The sequence below is a fragment of the Vespa crabro genome, chromosome 23, assembly GCF_910589235.1.
Source record: "Vespa crabro chromosome 23, iyVesCrab1.2, whole genome shotgun sequence".
NCBI lineage: Eukaryota > Metazoa > Arthropoda > Insecta > Hymenoptera > Vespidae > Vespa > Vespa crabro.
This window is the reverse complement of record NC_060977.1, coordinates 1,854,204-1,867,500: the sequence shown is the minus strand read 5'-3', so window position 1 is coordinate 1,867,500 and position 13,297 is coordinate 1,854,204. Positions and strand designations below refer to the sequence as shown.

General features: G+C 31.6%; 1 protein-coding gene across 2 annotated transcripts in view; it reads left to right on the top strand.

The window, feature by feature from the left end:
• Window positions 1-12,849, top strand: part of LOC124432080 (immunoglobulin superfamily member 10-like) — a 69,754-nt gene extending 56,905 nt beyond the window's left edge. For both annotated transcript variants that reach the window (XM_046980631.1, XM_046980630.1), the window contains exons 5-7: window positions 7,140-7,295; window positions 8,860-9,193; window positions 10,059-12,849. In XM_046980631.1, coding sequence (XP_046836587.1) covers window positions 7,140-7,295; window positions 8,860-9,193; window positions 10,059-10,216 — 648 coding nt within the window. In that variant the 3' untranslated portion in view covers window positions 10,217-12,849. The remainder of the gene's footprint in view (window positions 1-7,139; window positions 7,296-8,859; window positions 9,194-10,058) is intronic.
• The last annotated feature ends 448 nt before the right edge of the window (window positions 12,850-13,297 follow it).

Below are 13,297 nucleotides of genomic sequence, written 5' to 3'. Positions count from 1 at the left end.
AAGGAGAATAACGCCTACTTTACAACTAGCAGTTACATTCGAGAGTGCTTCGTGGTTTTACAGGGACGGGAAGAGAGAGTACTCCTTGGATAGCAATTTACGTCGGGAGAAACTGCTCGGGAAATTAATCTCCGACGATTAACCGTGAAAATCGTTTAATACTATTCGTTCGTATTCAGCCAACTTCGAATTTCATATTTGAACATTTTAAGACAATATATTGTGCGAGTATATCAAAAGAGATCAAGCGTTTCCATTGTTATATTCGACCAATCTTCGCATATAAATTTTATAGGATTATTATTGGACATTAATATGATTTCAAAATACAATAGAAAATTTTCCTGTAAATTGTACAATTTTTTTTAACCTCAAAATATACATTCTTTTCAAAGAATCGTACAAGTAACACATAGATTAATATAATTTAATTAATCAAAAGAAAGTTTGATAGTTATCTGAAGATGAGATGAATTTATATATATAAAAAAAAAAAAAAAAAGAAGAAGAAAGAAAAAATTCATAAGAAAAAAAAAAATTCATAAGAAATTGTATAATTTTCTAATTCAAAAAATGTATTGTTACAATAGCATCGTACAATAGTTATCAGTATAATTTAACCAATCGTAAGAAAATTACAGAGTGATTAGAAGATCGGGTGATTTCGAAATTCGAACTAAAAATTGATTGATTTTTTGTAACCGAAACCAATGAATTGTTTCGTATTTGTAGTAACAAGAAGAGAAAATGTTGATACTTCAGAGGTGTGGATCGTTCGAACAAACGAACGAACGATCTAACGAACTATCTAATGAATGAACGATCGATCGATCGATCGATCGACCTATCTATCTATCTATCTGTCGAATCAAGTTAAATGTGGTTTCGCACGCGGACGCGTTGTTCGTTTGATAATCAAAGCCCTGTCACATGGCTGGCTGTCGTGTTACTCGTGTACTCGTAACACGGTACTCGTGTACCGAGTTCGCCCACTTGATCAGCCACGTCGAATTAACCAACGATCAGTGTATCCTCACGTAACGTATCTACCTACGATTTGTAAAAACTATTGCTGAGCCTAAATCCCCATCTTAAATTGGGGAATACACGACAGAACACGACAGAACACGACAGGACACGACAGGACACGACAGGACACGACACGACAATGACTTAACGCGATTACACATTGTCGTCGAAGAGTGCATTTCTTTTTCCTTTTTTTTCTTCTCTTTCTTCCTTTTTTTTTGTATTTTTTTTTTTTTTTTTTGTATTTTTTGACTTTTTTTCATCCGTGGAAAGAAATAAATAAAAAATAAAGAAAAATAAAAAAAATAAAAAAATGTTAGAACGACGATATCTTTCGTCGTTTTAGAGGCGGAACAGGGCCGGGACTGGGTGACTGGATGAGGGTGAGATGATGTTGAGAGAGTAAGGGGTCACTACCACCGTCGCTCGTCGAGTCTGGTAAACGTAAAGTAGAGTAATAAAAAGGTAAAATATATTTATGTCCTCGTAAATTACAATAAGATATCTGACGACATTTTTCTTTGCTTCTATTCGATAAGTCTTGCCGAACATTTTACGTTCGGTCCTCGTAAAATGGTTATAAAAAGGAAAATATCCAAAGTCGATAAAGTTTACCATATCGATTGTAACGTGAAGAAGAAAAAGAGAGAGAGAGAGAGAGAGAGAGAGAGAGAGAGAGAGAGAAATGCAATGTTGAGAGACGTAGAGAAGGATGGAAAAGTTAATCGCTTGAAAAGCTATTAAAAACGAAATGACGAAAGTATTGAGACTAGATGGATGAATCGATAAATTGTGGTGACCTTTTTCTTATTTTCTTAAGTATCGTACGAAAGATAAAAACAGAAAGAGAGAGAGAGAGAGAGAGAGAAAAAGAGAGAAAGAGAGAGAGAGAGAGAGAGAGAGAGAGAGAGAGAGAAATGGATGAGTTATAATAGAGTACGATGTTGTTATTACGTTGAACTTAAATAGAGTAGATATCTATGCAAATTAATAAATGAGAATTATGAAATAGAATTTTGCCTTTGTATCTAGATATATATAAATATATATAGATATATATCTATTCGTTGAAATATTATCGAGTTTGTATATATATATATATATATATATGTGTTGTTATATATCACAAACAATATATATAATATATTGTTTGTGAGAAAAATCGTGATTTATTTTCTATATTGTGTATTGTCAGGGAAAAAAAAAAAAAAAGAGAAAGAAAAAAATTATGGAAAATTATATTCCATAGAAGCCCTGTCAACTCATTTCAAATGAAAATCCCTAGGCAAAAGCGAGAGACCATATAGAGTTGGATCTATAAAATCGATAAATAAAAATATCTCTCCGTAAAAATAGAAGAAATTGTTGGCCGTAGGACGGACGTGAGCGAGAGTCGAATACGTACGTGATCTCTTTTATGTCACCTGTAAATTGAACGTCCCTTTTTTTTTTACCCCCCCTTCCTCCTTTTTTTCCTTTCTTTTTTTCTTCTTTTTTTTTTTCTAGACCAAATTAAAATGAGCGGAACGCACCACGAAATGGTTAACTCGAAACGACACGTGGAAACTCTCAAAATTGATTAACTCGTTGTAGCGACGTTACTGTGCCCGAACGCGATTTGTTTCGCTGAATGATTGACAGTTTTATCATTTACGGGATGAGAATGACATGCTCGTAGCATCAAGGCCCCCGTATCCAATCGGGTTCTGTAATTAACGTCATACACCACCGTCAATACCATCGTGCAATTTGCCACAGAAATACTCGCGCTTTAATTTACTCTACGTAATTTCTCTGTCGGCGTGAATTTAAACGTCCTACAAATTTATCGATATAATTCGTTAACGTTATTCCGTTGGCAAAGACACCGACCTAAATATCTTATTGGAAAAAATCTTTTTTAAAAGGAGAAATGGAAAAATTTGACGAAATGAAAAAAGAAGAAAACGAAAGGAAGGAAAAGATAAAAAGAGAAAGAAATGAATACATTACAAAGCGAGCGCAATGATAACAATTTTCTCGCGTACGTTTGTTTTTACTTTATTTTCTATTATTTTTTTTCTTGTTTTTTTTTTTTTCGTTCTTTTCTTTTTTTTTTTTTTTTCTTTTTTTTTTCATCAACGATATTTGACTTTCGCGCGTGTCTCGTACAAATTTCTTTTTTTCTCGAGAATCTCTCTCTCCCTCTATGATATTCTCTTTCCGCAGGAAAAAAAAAAAAATCGTCAAAGTACACGCACACGCACACGCACATATGTACGCGTATACATAAATACATAAATAAATACATGCATGCATACATACATAGATAAACACTATACATATGTTAGCTAAACCAAAAGGATCATAAAAAATGTTCGATCGTAAAGTCAAGCATTGAACTCTTTGATAGCTTCTTAGTATAGTTGAAGCTGTGAAAACTACACAATCGTACACATACATACATACATACATATATATATATATATATATAAATATATACATAAATACATACATACAGGTAAGGGCTTCGTAAAGGGCACGAAGTACTGCGGATAATAGTCTCACATTTTAACCAGACGTATACTTGTCGCGCTTTTGGTTGTGCTTCCTTGCAAGTTGCAACGTCTAAAAGCACAGCACAGAACAGAACAGAATAGAAAAGCACATAACAGCATAGCACAGCACAGCACAGCATAGCACAGCACAGCACCAAAGAAGGCAATCAATATGCCAGTGACACCATGGACACGCAAAGAGTCATACGAAGCATCGTCATCTTTTATTCATGATGCGTGTCGCCCTCGCTTTACCCCCTCCCCACCAGCCCTCCGGCCCTTTTCCCAACGATCTTCCTCATCCGTCTTTCTTCATCCCTTTCTCATCTTCTTCGTCTTTTTCTTCTTCTTCTTTATCATCATCTTCTTTTTCTTTTTCTTTTTCTTCGTCTTTTCTACTTCTTTCGCTACTACGATTGCATTTTCAATCATCCATTTGTAAATTTTTTCTCATTTCCTTTTATTGGACTAAAGACTTAATCGTTAGTAAGAATTACATGCTATAACTTATTATTCGTTCATCAAAAGGATCCTCGCGTTCGCGTAAGGCTCGAATAATTTCCTTTCTTTTTTTCTTTTTCTTTTTCTTTTTCTTTTTCTTTTTTCTCTCTTCCTCCCCTTTTCTTGTCTTTGCACTTCTTTTATTCTTTTTTTTTCTTTTTTCATTTTTCTATTTTCTCCTTTTCCCTTTCTTCTTCAAAGAAATTCAACCGCGTCAAAGGTATACGTCATAATGGAATTCATTAATGAAAAGTGAGTTAATCGCTATGTCGAATATATACGTCAATTGGAAAATGTCCAATGCGTTTAATGTCGTTTTTCTAAAAGCTCGTTTACCTTTGTAATGACACTTTTAACGTTTCAATTAGTCCGTGAATAGTATATTAGCCTTTCTGTCTCTCTCTCTCTCTCTCTCTCTCTCTGTCTCTCTCTGTCTCTCTCTGTCTCTCTCTTTACATTATCCAAACACAAAGAGAGAAAGAGAGAGAGAGAGAGAGAATGAGACAGAGTGATTTTAGCTGATATTACGTTACACACAGAGAATAACAAGATCTACTAGCAATTTTAACGCAAACATCATTCCACTGTATTTCTGTTCTCCATTAATATCTGTTTATTTTTGTATTTACAGTTTGTACATAAAAGAGAAAAAGAGAGAGAGAGAGAGAGAGAGAGAGAGAGAGAAAGAGAAAAAGATGGGGAACGTGGGAGAGAAAGAGAGAGAGAGGGGAGGGGAAACACATAAACACATACAATTAATATCTCAATAGTATAGGTGATTATCAAAGAATCAAACAGAAATTCGAAATATTTATTATCTCTTTATATATATATATATATATATTTATTTAATTGCATTTTTTTCTTTCATTCTTTTTTTTTTCTTTTTTTTTTTTTTTGCAACTCAGATCTCTTTACGGTTTTCGTATCAGCCACAACAAATTTAATGGATAAACAATGATGTTCATTTAACACGCACACGCCTTTAATAAACGGTTTATATATATATATATATATATATATACATACCTAACGCTGGCTCATACACATGGCTTTTATGTATATGGGCAGGTGCATAGAGAGGACCTAGCAGTAATTAAAGGGACGACTATGGTAACAGGAGGTGTTCGCAAATAGCCGTCCATTTCAGGAGCAATAAATTTCTGAACTAGTCATAGCGTTAGTATGGTAGGAACGTTCTCTAACGAGAAATCGAATGTTTCTCTCCCTCTCTCTCTCTCTCTCTCTCTCTCTCTCTCTCTCTCTTTCTGTCTTTCTGTCTTTCTCTTTCTTTTTGGCTAACCCAATGAAATCATATGAGGAAATGAGATTTTAAAATAAGAAAAGAAAAAAAAAAAAAAAGAACAAAAGGGAGGAAAGAAAAATAAACATAAAATCGATCAAATGAGAAATTTTTTTTGTTGAGAAATTTTTTATGAGAATTTTTGTTTTTTTTCTGATTCTCTCTCTCTCTCTCTCTCTCTCTCTCTCCCCCTCTCCCTTTCTCTTTGCATACGTATATATGCAAGAGTTGAAAAAACAAAGAAAGTTTTTTGTAAGCCATTACAATGAGTGTAGTATTCGTACGTGCGAAAAAATTTTTTTGACAAGTTTTCGACGATATTTACTACATCAATCGTTTCGAATAATATTCACGTGAAAATGAAAATGAAATATTGAGAATATACGTGTGTATACTCGTCGTAATTCATCGTAACGAAACACGCACGTTGAATTATCGTCAAAGTTTCTCGATTGTTTTTCTCAATTTTTTTTTCTCAATTTTTTTTCTCAATTCTTTTCTCTTCCCCATTTTTCTATCCCCTCTCATTCTTCCTTCATTTCCTTTTCTCTTTCTTTCTATTTTCTTACTTCCCTCGTAAGTAGCAATTTGAGCGCGCGCACGCAAACCAACGCTTTAAAAGCTCATTTTAATTTCCGATCTTCAATTAGACGCTCCCGTAAATTCCGGAAGTATAAAGGAATGAAAGGAAAGAACTAAAACTAGAAATAGATCTTTTTTAGCATGTTAGAAGCTTTTTTTTTTCTTTTTCTCTTTTATTTATTTCTTTTTTTTTTTTTTTGTCTTTTTTTTCTTTTCTTTTTTTTTTTTTTTTTTAATATCCGTCGTTCTTAATTAAAGAAGCATTATTACGTACTTTAAATATTAATACAAAAAAGAGAGGGAGAGAGAGAGAGAGAGAGAGAGAGAGAGAGAGAGAGAGAGATAAAGACTTGTCATCATGTATGTACATATATACATATATAACAACATATAATATACGAGAGAGTTTTCATTCGTTAACGGAGATACGTCGTAAAAAGGAAAAGAAGAAGAAGAAGAAGAAGAAAAAAAAAAAAGAAATAAAAAAGGAACAATAAAAAAGTAAAGAGAAGAAAAAGGAAAATTTTGTACGGCGCTTTGTTTTTTCTCATTACGAAGAGGAAACTAATAAATGTAAAAGTTCTTTTACAGAGATAAAGGCAATATCTCGTTCTACGTAAACACGCACGAATATATAGTATAGCATAGCACTTACGGTAATCTAAATTATCAATGGCGCGTTCAACGTTTTAAATGATTGAATTTTCAACAAGCTCGTCTTCCCCGTTGTTTCTTCTACCGATTCGACTTTGTTGAACGTTGATAAATAGAATTTACTCGACCACATCGGTGATTCGATTTATAATGGTAAAACGAGTGAGAAGCAACTTGTGGTTACGTTATCCTCTCTCTCTTTATCTCTCACTCTCTCTCTCTCTCTCTCTCTTTCTCTCTCTCTCTCTCTCTTTCTCTCTCTATTTATCTATCTATTTCTCTATCGATACATTTGTACGTCGCATCGACTACGAGATTCGATACTTCGCGCTTCCTCGAATAAATCGACCCAATGATTTGCCAATTCGTTCAAAGAGTTCAGATAAATGGGACGAGAATAGAGATAGACAGACAGAGAGAGACAGAGAGAGAGAGAGAGAGAGAGAGGGGAAGAGAGAGGGAGAGAGAAAAGAAAAAGAACAAAAATAGAAATTTCTTTGATTTTATTTATCTCATAAATTTCTCCATTTCAGATAACATGGATAAGACGAAAGGACAAACAGCTTTTGACATTAGGAAAAATCACCTATTCCATAGATACGAGATTTACCGTTCTACCGGATAAGCCTAATTGGAATTTATGGATTAGGAATGTTAAACAAGAGGACGCTGGTATCTACGAATGTCACGTGAGATTATTTCTTATTAATTATCTAATTATAAATATCAATTTAATGATAATGTAATTATATATATATATATAATATATATATAATATATATATATAATTACATTACCATTAAATGTTATATATATATTATATTATGTTATATATATATATATATATATATATATATTATATATTATATATATATATATACATAAAGGAGTTATATCTATAAAACAGTTCCTAAGGAAGCGCCTTAATACAGGCAACCTCTTGTACACGAACGTTCTTTGGTCTAGATATCTATCTATGAACATATTGTCTATATTAAGGAACTCGATAAAGTCTCTTCAACATCAAATATGTCTAAGTATCATCTAGAGAAAACAATTATCGTTAATGAACCTAATAGTTGCCTGTATCAAGACACTATCTTTAATATTATTATTATTATTATTATTATTATTATTATTATTATTATTATTATTGTTATTATTATTATTATTATTATTATTATTCTAAATAAAATAAAAAGGTAGAAAATTTTTTTATTAATTTCGATGAAACTATCATTCGTTCGATTTACAATAATTTTATACATTAACTACTTTTGAGAAATTATTAACGATATGTATATATATTAATTGATATAATATTACGTAGTCAAAGATGTTATTTAATTATGACTTGACTCTTCTATATAATGTCATTTATCAATGAGTTCTAATCCAATCTCAAAGAGATGACCTCATTTCACGGAATATATTCCAATATGTCGGATCCGCGAACACAATACGTTTATATTAATCTCATAAGATAGCATACCAATGGCGATGGTGATGGATCGTACGGTCGACAGTAGTAGAGGTTTATCTTGGACAAACAGTAGCTATGACCGGTCACGCTCATAGAACACTAGCGATAGTATAATACCAATACTATGTGAGGAGATAGAATACACGTAGTAGAGAGAACTACGACCGGACAATAACCACTATACTTCCTGAAAAGCTCCAACAATAGAATAACCTAATCTAAATCTCTCACTCTCTCTCTCTCTCTCTCTCTCTCTCTCTCTCTCTTTCACTCTTAAATTTAAAACAGAATACATTTAATACTTTAGAAAAGCTTTAGAAAAGCTAAGACGTGATTTCAATGTATTACTCTTGAAGGAAACTTCAAGGTTCGATCAAATGTTTCTAAATCGATTATTGACAATAGAAATGAATCCATTTGGATATCTTCGTTCATATCATTATTTTCTTTTTTATATAGTAAAACTATAAATTTTGTTGTTTGAATTACTTAAATATAACTTATTTATATTTATATTATTAATATTATTTTATGCAGTTTATTGTCATGTCGTCAATTTTCTTTTTCTTTTTCTTTTTTTTCACTTTGGGAACATTTTCCTTGACTTTTCTTATTTAAATAAAAAATTTTCTTCGTTTTGTTTTTCTTTCTTTTTTTAATTTTTTTTTTTCTAGCAACTCTACTACCATTACGAATTTTATCGTAATCGTTGTATTCCTTTTTCTTTTTTTTATGTTTTTTTTTTTTATTTTTTCATTGACATTTTTAAGATACAAACGGACCCAGGGAAACAACGATTGATACGTTTGAACATTACCAATGCCTACTCCGTTATACCAGGAAGTCCAGATTTACATGTGAAACAAGGATCAAATTTACGTTTGGAATGTCGATTGATGGCGTTCGCAGAAACACCGAGTTTTATATTTTGGTATCGCGACGATCGTATGATCAATTATGACGACGAGCCTGGGGTCAAGATCGAGGCTACGAAAAATGGATCAGTACTTCTCGTTGGTAAAGTTAGATTATCTCATGGTGCTAATTATACTTGCTTACCGAGCAATGCAAGGCCTACTTACATCAGGATACACGTTATCGAAGGTCAGTCCAAACAATTATTATTATTATTATTATTATTATTGTTGTTGTTATTATCATCATTATTTTTATAAAATAAGATCGTTGAAAATTATGGGGAATAAGAAAAAAGAATTTTTATTAGAAATCTAAAAGTAATTTTACAATGTCTACGAAGGTGGATCACAAAAGTTTCCAAATAATTTTACTAATGTATTTTTGTTTTTATTCTCATTATTGAGAATCGCAATAGTAAAAATAAGATTTGTTAGCTTTACGAGTTGTACGATGGAACTGGCCTAAATAATCATGAAAGGGAAAAAAGAATTGATTCAAAAAAAAAAAAAAAAAGAAAAAAATAAAAAAATAAAAAGAAGTATACTAAAAATTTAGATAGTTTCGAAACACTTTATATTTGTCGTATACTTTATAATACGTTCGTTTTTTATATACCGTGAGAATAAAAGAAATTGGAAACAGAAGTTCATTGAAATGGAAAGATAATGGAAAAACTCGTGATGTAGTGCATACAAACGAGAAATGAAATCAAACCGCGACTCATGGGTACCACGAGATATCAAATTTATATCTATTATCTATTTTTTTGTTTTTGTTTTTTTTTTTGTTTTATTTTTTTTTGTCGGGCAAGAAAAAGAAGAAGAAGAATAAGAAGAACGACAACAGCGGTAATAATAACAATAAAGTTTATCGGCAATCAAGTTCGTTTTTATAATAAATCAATATGTACATACATAAAATATCTATATCGCGTAAAGAGATAATGTTCGTGAATATTTTTTTTTTTTTTCCATGATAAATCATTTTTTTCCATGATAATTTACACCATGATTTTATTATTGCTTACATTTTAATAATTATTTAATTACAGAGGAAGAAAATCCAGCGGCCATGCACGATAGCGGCGATCGAAGAAGTTCAACGTCCAATACGAGATACGACAACCATGTCTTCGTATACTTCCTTACAATTTTTTCACTCGGAACTTTCGAATTAATATTTTCGAAAAATTACTTATCAACAACGTGACTGTCAATTTCATATATTGTACTATTTCATATGGATCGTGCATATTGACGTAAGTTTTATCAAATATTATTGATGATCGTGCCATTAAAAAAACAAGACGATTGTTTTGTCGTTAAAATGATTCATTAGAAAAACAAAAAAAAAAGAAAAAAGAAAAAAAAGAAAAAAAAATATTACCATCTCTCGATTATCATGGGATAATGGAATATTTAAAAACGAAATTGCAATTTATTTACAATTGTAATTTATTTATAAGTAACGTTAGAATAATCTAATTCGATTCGAAAGCTCTTATGAAACACAATACATCTAATAAACATTGAAAATTCATTATTCGTAATGTTAACTCGTAAAAAGAGATTTATCGCAATTAAAGGATTCATCGTAACCATTGATTTCTTACGGATGATATAAAAGAAAAAAAAAAAAAAGAAAAAAAAAAAAAGAGGAAAAAAACAAAGAAAGAAAGGAAGAAAAAAAATATATCATAATTCTAACGAAACACATTAGAGAAAAATTTATATTTAAGAAATTCTTTATAAAATTTCACACGTAATGGAAACAAACGCAAAATCGTAATTTCTTGTTTTTTTTTTTTTTTTTTTTTTTTTTTTTCATCGAGACTATACATTCATTTCTTACGAACGATTAATAAAGAGAGAATAAATTCGTTGACGTAATAGAAAAATCAGATTCTAAAAGAAAATGAAGAAAAAGAAAAAAAAAAAAAAAGAAAAAAAAAAAGAAAAAAAAGGAGAAAAGATATAGAGAATCTTTAATGAACCAATCCGTTTACAAGAACATTCTAAGGAAACTTAGTAAATTCTCTAGGAAGTTAACTCAAAGGATACGTTTCGAATATCACAAGAGTATGTATATCATTTCTCCCGTGTATACGTCTGTGTGTCTGTGTGTATCTGTATGTATCTGTATGTGTGTATCTGTATGTGTGTGCGTTTGTGTATATATACGTGTATATCTAATCTAATACAATATCGAAAACTTCCGACGTCATTATTAAGGGAAAATTTCGACCTCGTCTTCTCTCTCTCTCTCTCTCTCTCTCTCTCTCTCTCTCTCTCTGTCTGTCTGTCTGTCTCTATCTCTCTCTCTCTCTGTCTCTATCTCTCTCTCTCTCTGTCTCTGTCTCTGTCTCTGTCTGTCTCTATCTCTCTCTTATAGCGAAGTTACGTGGTTATAACTTTTGACACGCGTTACAATCCGCCGTCTTGACGATACTAAACTTTCCGCCATTTTTGTCTTCCACCCTCTCTTCTCTGTACACGTTACTTTCCTTCGCCTACTCCCCGATCCTAAAACTCTCGTCGAACGGGATGCAAACGAGAAACGATAGATCGACGTCGAGGCAACCCTATTGTTAAGGGGCATTAAAATTCCCCTAGCTAGAAAAAAAGAAAAAGAAAAAAAAAAAAGAAAAAAAAAGAAAAAAAGGATAACAACAACAACAACAACAACAAAAAAGCTCCGGTGAACATTTTTCATTTTTCGTTGCTCTATTTTTTCTTTTTTTTTTCTTTTTTTTTTTTTCTTTTCTTTTTAGAGGGATGGACTCTACTATAGCTGGATGAGAAGAGAAGTAGGAGTAGGAGGGGCCGGACGGAATGGGACGGGGAGAGAAGGGATGTTGGACTGGACGGAGGAATTACTTTTCTTTTTTCCTTATCTTTTTTGTTTCATTTTTTTTCCTCTTTCCCTTCTTTTTTTTTTCCTTTTTTTTCCTTTTTTTCCTTTCTTTCTTTCTTTCTTTCTTTCTTTCTTTCTTTCTTTCCTTCCTTCTTTCTTTCACTTCTTTCCTTCTTTCTCTTTCTCTTTTTCAACGTAGCGTGTTCCGCCATTCTCTCCATGCGCGTCTAATACGAAAGTATTGTATAATGCATTACTTTATGTCAGAACAGTCACGCGCTTCGCAGCACGATTTTTCGCAGTTAGCTGGGCACTTTATTAAATTCCACGCTACCAGGCGCGACGTCTTGAATGCGTTTTAATTAATCCAGTAATTGAAGGTATATATCGCGGTAGAAGCGAATAATAATTTTCTACCTCATTGAAAATCTTCTCTCATATTTTAGAATCTGAATTCCTACCGATATCGTAGATATATATCCTATATCTATGGTATATATTGTAATCAACATTTTATTTGTTCTCTTCTTTCATCGGTTAAAAAAAAAAAAAAAAAACAGAAAAAAAAATAAACAAAAAAAAGAAAAAAAATATTCTTGAACGATGTATATTCTGTAAAGGGGGAGAGAGAGGAGGAAAAAAGAAAAGAACGAAAAAAAAATCGATCGCCGTTATTCCTTCTTCGAAAGAAAAGCACGATCATTTTCAAGACTCACTGCACAACAATCAATAATAATAACAACAACAACAACAATAATAACGATAAAAATAACGATAACGACAAAACAATGAACTATGTCTATGTATAAATGTGTTCATCGATATATATATATATATAAAATAATCTCGATATTGTGAAAATTAATTTTGAAAAATATGTTCAAAGAAAAATTGAAAATCATGAATTAGATGTAATTGATAATATGTCGTATTAATAATGGGAAAAAATAAAAAAAAAGAAAGAAAGAAAAATAAAAGATAAAGACAGATAAGTAAATATAAGCGTTATTAAATAATTTTATGAGGAGTAATGCGAATGAAATACGATTACGAATGTCGAATGGTTATAGTTATAATTCCCAGAATTCGTTTTATACTCGGTCTATCATAATCCTTTGATAATAAGGATTAGGTTGAACACACCGAAGACGATTACGATCAGGTTTGGCGACGATGCTCGATTATTGCGAACATTGCGGAAAACGTATCCAGCATATCAGGGTCAACATTTAATCCTATTTACCTTCGCAGATTAATCCCACGGTCTACATGTGAAATTAATTCTCAGCAAACAATTTCGTATAGTCATACTGCTTTAACGCTTTCCGAATGAAATTTCAGGTAATGGTAGCTTTGGTATTACGATGTTCCATTAAAAATTATTTATTCAATTAACGTGCGATTTTTTTATTAGTATTATTATTATTATTACTATTT